Genomic DNA, 15,573 nt, shown 5'->3' on the forward strand with positions numbered 1-15,573 from the left:
CGGTTTACCCTGAAGCAATCATAAAGTTTCAGTCCGCATTATGGAGCAGATTAACAGATCCATTTAACAGCCAGGCTATGCTTTTTCATTCCTTTTCTGCACTAGAAGAAAATCATTCGAAGGTGTAATTGGAAAGAAATGTGGAAAACTCTAGTTCTGCCTGCCCCCTAGGAGTACACATGGCACGTGAGTATTCAGGCTTAGGACCATGGAAATCAATAGTTGAAACATTACATGAAATAGTGGCAATTTAGACATGATAGTCGATAAGTAAAGGACACGTTCCTTTTATACAGCCCTCTTTTCTCTGCTTTCTTGATCTGATTTAAGTATAGTGAAAATGATTCCTGAAACACAACTATTAACACGTCTGTTTTTCAGCTGGAGAGTTCACAGATGCCAAGGCTGGAAGGTACAAGATTATGAAAAAAAAAAATAGGTAGCAGTTTTCCATTTCCTAAATTGAGACATAATTGACATATAACATACTAGTTTTAGGTGTACAACATTTGTATATATTGCAAAATGATCACAGTAAATCTAGTTAACGTCCATCACCATATAGTTAAAAATGTTTTTCTTGTGATGAGAATGAAGTTCTCTCTTAACTTTCAAATGTACAGTATAGTATTACCTCTAGTCACCATGCTATAATTCCATCCCCAGGGATTATTTATTTTGTAACTGAGAGTTGGCACCTTCTGATCACCCTCTATCCACCTACTTCTGGCAACCATTAGTCTCTTCCCTGGGTCTGTGAGTTTGATTTCTTTTTTCTTTTTTTTAGATTTTGCATATAAGTGAAATAATTTGGCATTTGTCTTTCTCTGACTTATTTCATTTAGCCTAATGCACTCAGGGTTCATCCACATTGTTGCAAAAGGCAAGATTTCCTTCTTTTTTATGGCTGAATAATATTCCATTGTGTATATATCCACATCTTCTTATCCATTCATCCATCAGTGGACACTTAGGTTGCTTCCATGCTTTGGCTATTGTAAATAATAATTGCAGTGAACATGGCGGGGAGGGTGTGTGCTTAGATCTTTTTGAGTCTTTAATTTTCTTTTATAAATACCCATAAGTGGTATTGCTAGATCATATGGTATTTTTTAATTTTTTGAGGAACCTCCATACTGTTTTTCATATTGACTGCACTAATTTACACTCCTACCCACAGTGTGCATGGGTCCTCTTTTCTCCATGTCCTTGCCAACACTTATTTCTTGTCTTTCTGACTCTAGACATTCTAACATGTGTGAGATGATCTCATTGTGGTTTTGATTTCCATTTCCCTGATGGTGAGTGATGTTGAGCATCTTTTCATGTGTCTGTTGGCCCTCTGTATGTCTTCTTTGGAAAAATGTGTACTCAGGTCCTCTGCTCATTTTTACATCAGATTGTTCTGTTTTTTTGCTGTTGAGTTATATGAATTCTTTATATATTTTGGATGTTAACCCCCTTAGCAATATGATTTGCAAATATTTTCTCCCATTTGATAGGTTGTCTTTTTATTTTGCCGATGGTTTCCTCTGCTGGGCTGAGGATTTTTTTATTTCGATGTGGTCTTTACTTTTGGTATTTTGGTCTTTACTATTAGGTCCAAAAAATCATCACCAAGATTGCTGTCAAGGAGCTTACCTAGGAGTTTTATGGATTCGGTCTTACATTCAAGTCTTTTACCTATTTGGAGTTAATTTTTGTGTATGGTGTAAGACAGTGTTTGAGTTTCATTCTTTTGCATGTGGCTGTCCAGTTTATTGAAGAGTCTGTGCTTTCCTTGTTGTATATTCTTGGCTCCTTTGTCATAAATTAATTAACCATATATGCATGGGTTTATTTCTGGACTCTCTATTGTGTTTCTTTCTTTTTTTTTTTTTTTAAAGATTTATTTATTTGAGAGAGCGAGAATGAGAGAGAGAGAGTACATGACGGGGGGCGGGTTAGAGGGAGAAGCAGGCTCCTTGCTGAGCAGGGAGCCCGATGTGGGACTTGATCCAGGGACTCCAGGATCATGACCCGAGCCGAAGGCAGTCACTTAACCAACTGAGCCACCCAGGCGCCCCCTCTATTGTGTTTCATTTATCTATGTATCTGTTTCATGCAAATACCATACTGTTATTACAGCTTTGTAATATAGTTTGAAATCTTCCTAGGTATTTAATTCTTTCTGATGCAATTGTAAGTGGGATTGTTTTCTTAATTCCTCTTTCTGATAGTTCATTACTAGTGCATAGAAATGCAATAAATTTTTGTGTATCAATTTTGAATCCTGTGATTAACTGAACTCCTTTATTCTAACAGTTTTTGGTGGAGTCTTTAGGATTTTCTATATATAGTATCATCATCTGCAGATAGTGACAGTTTTACTATTTCTTTTCCAATTTGAATGACTTGTTTCTTGTCTGATTGCTGTGGCTAGGACTTCTAGTACTACGTTGAATAAAAGTGGTGAGAGTGGGCATCCTTGTCTTGTTAGGGAAAAAGCCTTCAGCTCTTCACTGTTGAGTATGATTTTAGCTGTGGGCTTGTCACATATTGCCTTTATTATGTTGAGGTGCATTTCTTCTATACCCAGTTTCTTAAGAGTTTTTATCACAGTGGATGTTGAGTTTTGTCAAAATTTTTTTGCATCTATTGAGATGATCAAATCATTTTCATCCTTCATTTCTTAGTCTGGTGGATTACATTGATAGATTTGCAGATGTTGAATCATCCTTGCATCACTGGAATAAATCCCATTTGATCATGTGATTCTTTCAATGTATTGCTTCTTTCTTTGCATCTAATTCATCAAAGATAATGGCCTGTAATTTTCTTGTGGTGTCCTTGTCAGGTTATGGTATCAGGGTACTGCTGGCCTCATAAAGTGTTTAGAAGTTTTTCCTCCTTTTCTATTTTTGGGAGCATTTGAGAAGGATAGGTATTAAATCTTCTTTGAATGTTTGGTAAAATTTATCAGTGAAGACATCTGGTCTTGTACTTTGTTTGTTGGGAGGTTTTTGATTACTGATCCAATGTCCTTAATAGTCATTGTTCTATTCAGATTTTCTATTTCTTTATGATTCTTGGTAGGTTGTATGTTTCTGGGAATTTATTTTTTCTAGGTTGTCCAATTTGTTGGTATATACTTGTTCATAGTAGTTTATCCTTTCTGTTTCTGTGACAGCAGTTGTAATGTTTTCTCTTTGGTTTCTGATTTTATTTATTTGAGACCACTCTTTTTCTTGGTCATTCCAGCTCAACATATGTCAGTTTTGTTTATCTTTTCAAAGAACCAGCTCTTAGTTTCAATTGATCATTTCTATTATCTTTTAGTCTCTATTTCACTTATTCTGCCCTGATCTTTGCTATTTACTTTCTTCTTCTAACTTTTGGTGTTGTTTCTTTTTCTAGTTCTCTGAGGAAGAAAGGTTGTTTGAGATCTTTGTTTTTTTGTGTAGGCATTTATCACTAAGAACCTTCCTTTTAGAACTGCTTTTGCTGCATCTCATAAGTTTTTAGGATGTTGTATTTCCATTTGCGTTTGTCTCAAGGTATTTTTTTTATTTCTCAGCAGTTTTCCATTTTTAACCTTCATGCCCTACGATACTGTGGCTGCTTCTTCCATGCTTACCCTCAAAATGGTGATAATGGGATTGGGGGTTTGGAAAAAAAAAAAGAAAGGTGGAAACATCATTGGTAATGACAGAGTAAGGACCTCTGAATATTGTCTTATATAAAAACAATGAATATTGTCAGAAATTGTCAAAATCAACTTTTTCACAACTATGGAAATTAACCCAAAGTGTACATCCATCTGAGGAGTGTTCAAGAAAATGGTTAAATGTTGGTAATAACAGCAAGTATTACATTGTTTCAACTTTCCCTATTCCCATCCCTTTCTCCTTAGCTCCATGGTGGCCTTGAAAACCAAGGGTCCTGCAGTCAGGGTAGAAATCAGCAGCTATTCATCCTAGCAGTCACTGGGAGGGAAGAATGGCATTGGAACTCATTCAAAGCTCCATTCTAAGAGAATTGCCATTATTTGACCTAACAGTTCTGTAGAAATTGCCATTCTCAAAGCTTGTCTTTATCTGATCTCACTCAGATCTTGCCCAGTACAGCCTTTTCCTGAGAGCATTTTTAAAAAATAAAAAGGAACGCAAAAACCTCAAAACAAACTAAGCAAAAGCAAAAATTAAATGTTGATTGTTTACCATTGCAGCTCTCTGAGGCAATGATAACAGTTGTGGCAAACAATAAACTAATCAAAAAATTCAGAGGAAATATCTTGGATAATTATTTACATAGGGGCTTTGAAGAGCTCTGACATATTTCTGGGATTCTAGAAGGCCATGTGGTAGTGTAGGTCTGTGTACAGGGGCCAGAGCTGTGCATATGCTTATGAAAAAACCTTAAAAGGCCCTGAGTTCTCACTTCTGGCTGATCTTGAAACTCTGCAAGATTAACAGCTGATTTCACATCAGGAACCATGGAAGCCAGAAGGCAGTGGGATGACATACTCAAAATACCAAAAGAAAAATACTGCCAACCAAGAATTCTATATGTAGCATAAGTATCCTTCAGAAATGAAGGAGAAATTAAGATATTCCTGATAAACAAATGCCAAGAAAATTTATGACTAGCAAATATGTCCTGTAAGAAGTACTGAAGGAGTCTTTTAGGCTGAAATGATAGGATACCAGACAGTAACTCTAATCCACATAAATAAGAGCACCAGTAAAAGTAATGTATAGATAAATTTTTAAGAGAGTATAAATGTAATTTTTACCTCTCTTTTTTTCCCCCCCACTCTGATTTAAAAGACAACTACATAAGGCAATAATTAGAAATCAGGGTTGAGAGATACACAATATAGATGTAATTTGGTGATAATAGCACAAAGTGGGGAGGAATAATGGAGCCTACTATGTAGGAGCAAAGCTTTTGTGTGCTATTGAAATTGGTATTGATCTGAGCTTAATTGTTAGAAATTAAGATGCTAATTGTAATCCCCAGGGCAACTCAAAAAATATTATACAAGAAATGATAAGTGACAAAAATGACACACTAACAAATATCCTTTTAATACAAAATAAGATGGTAGTGGAGGCATAGAGGAATGAAAAGATATTAGACATACAGGAAACAAATTGCAAACTGGCAGATATAAATCTTAATTTACCAGTAATTCTATTAAATATAAATGAATCAAGCAATCCAGTCAAAAGACATATGGGCACAATGGATTTAAAAAAACCCCAACAAATCAAAAAGCACCATGATCGAAGTATAATGCTCTCTATGGAAAACATTTAAATCTAAGTAGGTTGAAAGCAAAAGAATGTAAAAAAGACCTGCCATGCATACAGGAACCAAAAAAAGAGCTGGAGTGAATACCAGACAAAACAGACTTTCAGACAGAGTTGCTACTAGAGACAAAAAGGTTATTTTATAATGATAAAAGTGTCAATCCTTTATAAAGATACAACAGTTGTAAATATATATGCTTCTTACAATGGAGCCCTAAAATATATAAAGCAGAAATGACAGCACTGAAGGGAAAATACAGCTCAACAATAATAGTTGCAAACATCAAAATTCCATTTTCAATAATAGAACAATTAGAAGACAAAGAAGCCTTGAAAAGTACTGTAAATCAACGAGACCTGTGACATCTGGAGAACACTCAACAACAGAATATACATTCTTTTCAAATGCACAGTTGAACATTCTCTAGGATGGACTATAAAGTAATTTTTATGTTAAGTCATAAAACAAGTCTTAATAAATTTAAAATAGTTGAAAGCATACAAAGTGTGTTCTTGGACCATGCTGGAATGAAATTAGAAATCACTACCAGAAAGTTTGAAATTTAAAAGTATATGGAAATTAAACAGCATACTCATAACCACTTGGTCAAAGAAGATATCACAGGGGAAATTGGAAAATAGTTTTAGATGAATAAAAATGGAAACACAATATACTAAAACTTAGTGCAGCTAAAGCAGTACTCAGAGGAAAATTTATACTTATAAACGCCTTATTAAAAAGAAAGATCTGAAACCAATAACCTAACCTTTTACCATAAGAGACTAGAAGCAGAAAAGCAAACTAAACTCAAAATAAGCAGTGGAAGGAAATAAAGATTAGGGCCAAAATAAATGAAATAAGGAATAGAAAAGCAATAGAGGAAATCAGCCAAACCAAAAGTTTGTTCTTAAAAACATCAACAAAATTGACAAACTTTTTAGTTAAACTGAAAGGAGGCAAGCCTCAGATTACTAAAATCAGAAATGAAAACAGGAGCATTACTACCATTTAAAAAAGACTGTAAGAGAAAACCATGAAAAATTGTATGCCAACAAATTAGATAATGTAGACAACATGGACAAATTAATGGAAAGACTGTTAAAACTGACTCAAGGGGCACCTGGTTGGCTCAGTTGGTAGAGCATGCAACTCTTGATCTCAGGGTTGTGAGTTCAAGCTCCACGTTGTGTGTAGGTGTAGAGGATTACTTAAAAAAAAAAAAAACTGACTCAAAAGGAAATAGAAAATCTGAATAGACTTATAAAAAATAGATTGAATTAATAATCAACAAAACCTCTATAGAGAAAAGCCCAGTTCCAGATGGTTTTACTGGTGAATTCTAACAAACATTTAAAGAAGAGTTAAGACCAATCATTCACAAACATTTCCAAAAAATAGTAAGGAGGGAACATGTTTGAAGTCATTGTATTAGGCCATTGTTATCCTGATACCAAAACTGAATATCACAAAGAAAAAAAACCTATAGACCAATATCCCTTATGAATATAGATGCAAAAATTCTAACCAAAATACTAGTGGAGTTAATCCAGCAACATATAATAAAAAAGATTATACACCATGACAAGGTGGGATTTATCCCCGTAGTGTAAGGTTGGTTCATATGCAAAAGTCAGTAAATGTAATACACTGCATCAGTAGAACAAACAAAAAGCCACATCAAATCAATAGACGCAGAAAAAGTATGTGACAGAATTCAACATTCTTTCATGATAAAAACACTAGATCGATAAACGAGGAATGGAAAAGAACAGCTTTTATCTAATACAGGGCATCTGTGAAAAAACTAACATACTTAATAGCTGAAGATGAAAGCTTTTCCCCTAAGATCATGATAAGGATGACCCCTCTTCACAGTTGTATTCACCATTGTCGTGTAGGTTGTTGCCAGAGTATTTAGTTGAGAAAAAGGAATGAAAGGCATCCAGATTATAAAGGAAAAGGTAAAAATATCTTCGGTTATCAATAGCATGATTTTTTTTTTTACATAGAAAATCCTCAGGAATACATACACAACTTGGTCTGCTCCATGCTGGACATGAGCCTACTTAAGAAAGGAGAGGGGGGCGCCTGAGTGGATCAGTTGGTTAAGTGTCCAGCTCTTGATCTCAGGGTTGTAAGTTAAAGCCCTGCGTTGGAGCCTACTTAAAAAAATATATATACAATTATTCATGCTAGTAAATAAATTCAGCAAGGTTGCAGGATACAAGATCAAACATAAGAAATCAATTGCATTTCTATACATTGGCAATGAACAGTCTGAAAAATGAAACTATAAGAACTCACAACAGTGTCAGAAATAATGAAATACTTAGTAATTTAACAAAATAAGCATCAGACTTGTATAGTAGAAACTATAAAACATTACTCAGAGAAATTAAAGAAGAACTAAATGAGTAGAAAGACATCTTATGTTCCTGGGTTAGGAGACAATGTTATGGGTTAGAAGATATATTACTCAAATGGCAATATTCCCCAAGTTAATGTATAGATTCAGGGTAATTCCTATCAAGATTTTGGCTGCCCTTTTTGCAGAAATTGCCAAAGTTATCCTAAAATTCATATGGAAAAGGAAGGGACTCAAAATAGCCAAAACAATTTTGAAAAAGAACAAAGCTGGAAGACTTAAACGTCCTGATGTGAAAACTTACATATAGATTTACAGTAATAGTGTGGTGCTGGCATAAAGATAAGCACAGGAATGAATAGAATGGAAATGACAGAGCAGAAATAAACTCTTACATTATGGTCAATTGATTTTTGCCCAGGGGTGCCAAGACCATTCAATAGAGAAAGAATAGTTTAAAAAAATGGTGCCCAGAGTTACGAATATCCTATCCTTTAAAAAGGCAAATTTCAGTATCTGTGAATTATATCTCAATAAAGGGGGTTGGTAGGTAGGGAAGATATACACACACACACTCTCTCTCTCTCTCCCTCTCCCTCCTTCCCTCCAAAAGACCGGATGTGCTCTGCTAGGAAGAGCTATGAGAGTGGATCACCTCAGAAAGAATTACAGAAGAGAGGAGAGGAGGTGCCACATACACATCTTTCTGAGACAATTCCCTGAGACAATTGTGTGTGTGTGTATATAGATATTTTTAAGATTTTGAGAGGGGGGAGAGAGAGAGCGAGCGTGCTCAGGAGACCGGTGTGGGGGAGGGTAGGGGGCAGAGGCAGAGGGAGAAACAGACTTCCCACCAAGCAGGGAGCCCGATGCGGGGCTTGATCCCATGACCCCGAGATCATGACATGAGCCGAAGGCAGACACTTACCACCTGAGCCACCCAGGCGCCCCTATGTGTATATGTTTTAATTTGGAAATTGTTACCTTTTTTTTTTTTATTTCAAGTGAGTAGAGACCGACTTTTGAAATTACTTGATACCTATTGCCAGTAGTAGAAGTGTGTCAAGAGCCCGGTATTCTAACACCATTAGCCAGAGTGACTGTCAGGAGAAAAAGGCCATTAGTATCTTTCCTGTGACCAGACTGGTATTGTTGCCAAAAACTATCCGTTGGGAATTAGAAATAGTTTTGGCTTGTAACAGCCTTGCTTGAGATTAGATTGTGTGTAGTTAGAAAATATGCCAGTGGGACAAGTATATGGAGGTGAGACTAAATTGATATACAATAGAAAGAACTGATAAGCATTACTGATGCTTTTAACTATGGCTGGAAGGAGGAAGAGATTTGCTGGACTGGCTTTTTCTTTTCCAGTTTGTCTGGTTTTTGTTTTTTCCTTATTATAATGACTAGGATCTCTAGTACACTGTTAAAAAAAAATCGAGAGCAGACAACCTTGCCTCATTCCAGTCTTCAAGGGTTTAACACTGTCTTTCACCATGAAGCATATATAATATTGGCAATAGGTATTTTGTAGATGCCTTTTATCAAATTGAGGAAGTTTATTAGTTTGCTGAGTGGCTTTCTAAAAATCTTAACTTGATGTTGGATTTTGTCAAGTTCATTTTCTCCATTTATTACAATTTTTTTTCTTTTTAAGTCTAATTTGGTGAATTATACTGATTGATTTTAAAATGTTAAATCAACATTGCAGTCTTGGAATAAACCGTACTTGGTCATGATTGAATGCCATGAATCCAACCAATTGAATCCAACAATAAATCATCTCAGGACTCTGAGATCATGACCTGAGCCAAAATCAAAGAGTCACATGCTCAACTGACAGAGCCACCCAGGTGCCCGCTAAGTACTGCTTTAGATGGATCCCACATTCTTGTTTTTGTTTTCATTCAGTTAACCACTTTTTTCATTTCCCTTTTGATTTCTTCTTAGATCCCTAATTTATTTAGAATTACATTGTTTGGTGTCCAAATATTTGGAGATTTTCCACATATCTTCATATTATTGATTCCATTATGGTCAGAGAAATACTTTGTACAATTTGAGTTCTCTTAAATTTATTGAGATTTAATTTATGGCCCAGACTATGGCCTGTCTTGACAAGGTCCCATGTGTACTTGAAAAGATTGTGTATTCTGTATTGTTAGATGGAGTGCCCTATAAGTGTCAGGTCAAATTGGTTAAGTCTTATATATCCTTATTGTTCAAATTTATAAATTTTCTCTTATTTTTTCAATTTTTTTTCTATCCCCCTTTTCCACCTTTCATTCGGTTTCTGTGACTTGTGTGTGTGTTTCGGTGTTTTCCGTTTTGTAGTTTCTATTGTTAGGTCTTCAAGTTTACTAGTCTTTTATTTATTTATTTATTTTTAAAGATTTTATTTATTTATTTGAGAGAGAGAATGAGATAGAGAGCATGAGAGGGGGGAGGGTCAGAAGGAGAAGCAGACTCCCTGCTGAGCAGGGAGCCCGATGCGGGACTCGATCCTGGCACTCCAGGATCATGACCTGAGCCGAAGGCAGTCGCTTAACCAACTGAGCCACCCAGGCGCCCAAGTTTACTAGTCTTTTATCCTGCAATGTCTTATCAGCTGCTAATAACAGCCAGTATATTTTCCACAAGAGTGAGATCTCTTTGGGTCTTTATTCTATCTTCTGTATTTCTCCTTAGCATGCTCAGTCTTTCCTCTACCTTTTTGAATATATGAGAATTATTTATAATGTCTTAATGTCTTTGTTCTGTATTATTTCTGTTGCTTGATTTTTGTTTTCATTATGGGGTTGTATTTTCCAGCTTATTTGTACATCTGGTAATCTTTGTGGCTCAGGCATTTTGAATTTTGTTGCTAGGTACTAGAAAATATATATATGTATATATGTTAGGTTATGTTTATATAAAGTATGTGTAACATGAGTTTATTACATACATCCACATATATGCACACATATGCATACATATACACATACACACACAGATACATAGGGGAATACAAACATACATAAGAGACAGTCTCTCCACCCTATCTCTACTTCACTTGAAGAAGTCAGAAGTCCGTGTTCATAGTGGATAACCAGTTTTAATTTGCATTTTATTTTTTATACATCTGTAGGACAGAGAATCCTACTCCCATGATTTTTGTAAGGCTCTTAGTATCTCAAAAACTGCCAACATCTTTAAAGCTAAATTAATTTCACTAGAAAAAAGTAAGGGTACATATAATACTTGAGGCATAAATTACTTGGAAATTAAGAAAACCCAAAATATTCATCTTGGGTTGGAAGCAGTGGTTTAAGGAGCTGAAAACTCCTTGTGCTGCTTTCAGAGGGAGAACTCTCTAACTCCTCCAGCTTCATAGCAGGTCAGACGATTCCCTGAAAGGCAACCCAGAGTTTGGGCCTAGTTAGTGTGCAATTCCTACATGCTGGCTGTGACCTGCTTCCTTTGAAGCGCTCATTGAAGAGGGGTGCGGCAAAGAAAATGGAGGAGGTAGGAGATAGAAGAGCATCTGAATTGCCCGCCTCCCCCTTTTGTATTAGAAAACAGAAAACCACTTTTCTACTGTGGTGAGCCACCCACTAACATCTCTTTCCTGGGTGCTGGCCTGCCAGGTGCACCCTATCCTCCAGTGAGGCCAAGAAAGGGCCAGCCGTCAGCTTTGCTTGCAGAAGTGGTACACCGTGCTATGTGAGTTTGCTCTGAAGAGCTAGAGGGATATTCCTGAACCCAGGAGAGCAAGAAAATACACTTAACCTGTATCTTTCAGTGGTCACCATGATGAATGTGTTAAAAAGACAAGGGAAAATGAGGGAAATCAAAGTGGCTTCATAGCATTTTCAGACTGACTAATCTACATTTTTGGATTTTTTTTTTTTAAATAAGAATGGGGAAATAGTACCTTGAAGCCATGTAAAAAATATACCAGACCTTCAGTGATTGAGAAGGACAGGTCCTCAGCTAGGTCCTCAACTATGGAAAAAGAAGCAAGGCATCTGATGACACTAAAATCTGAGTTCACCTATTAGAAAAGTCACTTTTTATGTGTGAATTGGAAACTTTGGCTTTTTGCTGAAGAGGTGTGTGGCTGTTCTAGCTGTCTGAGGAAGGCTTCAGACTTGTTAGCCAAGTGATGTGAGATGCAGGTGGCCTGATTCTGCCACCACTTTCACAGGCCCTTTTCCTGTCATCAACCCCGTTTTCCAGCTGTAAATGATGGCCAATGCCACCAGCCCTTCATAGTATTTATAATGGTATTTGTATTTATATACTGTAGTACCTTATGAACACTGCTCTGCAGTTAGTGAGGTCTTTCCATTTGCTAATTTTACATCAGACACTGAGTTGAAAAGGTGTCACACCTCTTGCAGATGAGGAAATGGGGAAGTTTCAGGATCAAGAAAGGTTAAGTGACTTGGCCAATGTCCCAAGTACAAGGATCCGGGCAAAAACAAAAGGCTTCTAATTCCAAATTCCTTCTGCTAGGATGTGCTGCCTCCCTCCAGGACTGGCGGAAGATACTGGGGCCAGTCCTCAGGCTGAGGCTTTAATTATTCTGCCTCACTCAGCATGTGATGTACCAGGTTGTGTTTGTAGGTAGCTTAGTGGGAGGTTTTCCTATAAAAGGGACAGGGTCTAGATGTGGGACTGGCCCAGTCTGGCAGCTGTAGAGGTGATGAGAATGCTGGTTGTGGTTTTCTCACAACTCCCCAGTTACTGCCTGGTATCATTTGGTACTTACTTTGCTAACTATACTTTTGCAAAAAGAAGCATAAATCAATTCGGTTAATGTAGAAGAGGGCAAAATGTTGCTAAGAAATGCTCCCGGAGATTGGTCCTCACAGCTGATTCTGGGTGTCTGACTTTACAGTGCTGGCTTAGTCATTTCGGGCACAGGGCTTCCCACTTTCAAAACAACTACACAGGCTGTAGCAGTTGCTGCCTGAGATAGCTTGTAGTGTTTAATGGCTGAGCCTTTAACACAGGGTTTGTCAAACTACAGATTTAAATAGTAATGATATTTTATGACCAAACCATTGAAGGAAATTGACAGTCATTTGTTTCCTTAAAAAAATTCAACCTCAAAACCAAATTTATCAAAGGACTGGTATCTCCTGCACTGATTTCCAAACCCCCCACCCTTGTCAGGTTGAACCAAATTGGAAATTTAAACCAACTGATTATATATTTTTCATTTCCTAGCTAACTGGCTTCAATTCCTCAGTCTTCTAAACTCAAAGTAAATCATAGCAGTGCCGGTTCAGTAAGAGCACACATAAAAACGTTAAAGGACAGGCAGGAGACCTGGGCAGGCGCACTCATACCCGGAGGATAGTTACTGTGAGTCTGCAGCTCTTCACTACTTTTAATTCTTAATTCCCAGAGTTTTGAATGTCGGGGTGTGATGACCTCTGTGAAAGAGCAGCTGATTAGCAACAGTCTAGACTCTGTATTGTACCGTAGATGTTGTCCTCGCCCCCACCCCACGCATACACCTTTGTCATTACACTGAATGTACTACATTGTAATGACTGGTTTTCCTTTTTTTTTTTTTTATTTTTAAAGATTTTATTTATTTATTTGAGAGAGAGAGAACGAGAGACAGAGAGCATGAGAGGGAGGAGGGTCAGAGGGAGAAGCAGACTCCCCGCTGAGCAGGGAGCCCGATGCGGGACTCGATCCCGGGACTCCAGGACCATGACCTGAGCCGAAGGCAGTCGCTTAACCAACTGAGCCACCCAGGCGCCCATGACTGGTTTTCCTTTTGAGACTGTGACACGTGTAATGCTCCCAATTCAGGCTGGCGATCCAAGACCTGGCACATACTTGGCATTTAAAAAAATTTTTGATGTGTCTGGAAATTTTACAGAAAAAAGGCAAGTACACCACTATTTTATTTTAAAGTCTTTTTTTTTTTTTAAACTTTTCACAAAGGATTTGCTGTGAGTCTTCAAGTCATCTTGTCCAATCCAAAAGCTGTATTTAAGCGTCGTGGATCCCAGCCAGGGATGCAAGAATCTGATTTTCTAAAACAGATAACAACAGTTGAAGAACTGGAACCAAAAGCAAGTAACTGCACTAAGGTATTCATTTCACTTGTGCTGCTCGACCTTGTTCGGTGTCAGCATTAAGAAGTGTGGCTACCCAAAAGATTTCCCTCCCCTCTAGGTTCTCGTGTGGCACACTCGGACAGAGAAGGTTAATCTAGCCAACGAGCCAAAGTACCGCCTGGACACAGTGAAAATTGAGGTATAAACTGAAGCAGCAACTGGTGCGGTTTGCCTGGCTAATGGACGTGGAAGAGGAGTCCGGAGGGCAGGCTGCAGAACATTCAGGTATTGTTCGCTTGCCTTCAGTACGACAGCCTGTGTTGTCATCTGACGGACGTCTGTTTCAACAGAGCTTGTCTGTCCGCTAACACAGCTGACGGGATGGTATCAAATGTCTGTTTCTGTCTTCATTTGTTCTGCATGTCTTCCCTACAACTAAACTGGCAGTTCTTTGTACAGTACGGCTAGTGACGCTGGAGGATACGATTGTGAGTATCTTACGTACTTTTTGTTCTTCCCATTTGGCCTTATAGTTGGTAGAACTGAGCAGGTTTTAGAAACAAATGACAGGCATTTTGCCAACTAAATGTTCCCAGTCGCTCACTTCGCAATGTTTAAGTTTTGTAAGGTTGGTGGCAGTATACATTGTAGGAAATAAAACCCACAAAAATAAAAAGGTCTATGGATTCATCTGTTTAATATAGGGATATAACATTTTGTCAATACTAGGCACCATAAAATGTAAACACAATTACTGTCATAAACCTGGATATACCTTCAAGGATTGAAAGTGGCTTGTTTAGTTACCCTGTTTGCATACAGTGCAGAGAAAGGTCTTCATGTTATTAGCACTATGTACATAAGAAGAGATCCAAATTACAGGAGAGGCAGATAAAATTTGAGTTCTTTAAACATTCGTTAAACTAAGTTTTGTAGTAACATCCAGGTTTATCTTCCTTTCACTAACCACGTTCCCTGTTAAGCACATCATAACAACAGCACAGTGAAGTGAATGACGAAATAAAAGAATTTTGATACACTAGAAAACAGTGCTCAGTGATACATTTACATTCTATTTATATGATTAAACATTTGATCATACAGTACCTTCCTAAGGATTACTGGCTAATTTGGGGATGGGGTTTATACTGTTAGAGGTATTACTAACATGATAACTACTTCCCTTATATGCAGACATTAGAGCTATAATTTTATTGAGAGTAAAACTGATTATGCAAGTTGACTGAGCAGCTCCTCAAATAATGTGGTTTATGAAATCATGGGAAATGAGCAAAGCTGCCCTTGACATAAAATGGTTTCTCAACCTGCTTTTCACATCAAATTTAATCAGTACAGACCAACACGGTCAGTCAGATAATTCTTAATATGAACAAATGGGGAAAAAGAAAAAATATATATGTACATGAATAAACAGGGGAACTAGATGCGTTTTAGCAAGGAATGTCAGGTGGTAGTTCTGGATGAAACTTGCATTGCAGTTTTCATTTCCACAGCTGTGTGCTGAGAGTCTGACCCGATGAGCTTCCAGACCATCCTGCTGTTGTGTTGGGGGGCTGGCCAAAACCCACTGTTGGGTTCGTACTACTGATACTCATGCCAGCCATTTGCTGATTCATCTGTGAAACATAAAAAGCTTATTTTAAAAGGCTTACTTCACTTTTAATTCTTGTTTCTTTAGCCACAGTTAGACATTTTTAAGTTACCCTGTTGTATCAGAAGCTGCCTTTACTGGAGGTTTAGTCAGATAATGAAGTTTAATAGCAATTATAAGTCCTTTTCCTCAATGTGAAAATTAGTCAAAGCACAGGAGTAAAAGCTGACTACCAGTTA

At 37.3% G+C, this 15,573-nt stretch overlaps 2 protein-coding genes across 4 annotated transcripts in view; one reads left to right on the forward strand and one right to left on the reverse strand.

Moving 5' to 3' along the window:
* Positions 1 to 13,979, forward strand: part of B3GAT2 (beta-1,3-glucuronyltransferase 2) — a 73,153-nt gene extending 59,174 nt beyond the window's left edge. Inside the window, exons 3-4 of the mRNA XM_036067170.2 lie at positions 13,607 to 13,755; positions 13,841 to 13,979. Coding sequence (XP_035923063.2) covers positions 13,607 to 13,755; positions 13,841 to 13,927 — 236 coding nt within the window. The 3' untranslated portion in view covers positions 13,928 to 13,979. The remainder of the gene's footprint in view (positions 1 to 13,606; positions 13,756 to 13,840) is intronic.
* Positions 13,980 to 14,402: 423 nt separating this feature from the next.
* SMAP1 (small ArfGAP 1) overlaps positions 14,403 to 15,573 on the reverse strand; it is a 163,191-nt gene continuing 162,020 nt past the window's right edge. For all 3 annotated transcript variants that reach the window (XM_078055152.1, XM_036067168.2, XM_078055151.1), the window contains one exon: positions 14,403 to 15,359. In XM_078055152.1, the coding sequence (XP_077911278.1) occupies positions 15,225 to 15,359 (135 nt within the window). In that variant the 3' untranslated portion in view covers positions 14,403 to 15,224. The remainder of the gene's footprint in view (positions 15,360 to 15,573) is intronic.

This window comes from Halichoerus grypus, chromosome 9 (assembly GCF_964656455.1).
Source record: "Halichoerus grypus chromosome 9, mHalGry1.hap1.1, whole genome shotgun sequence".
Lineage (NCBI taxonomy): Eukaryota > Metazoa > Chordata > Mammalia > Carnivora > Phocidae > Halichoerus > Halichoerus grypus.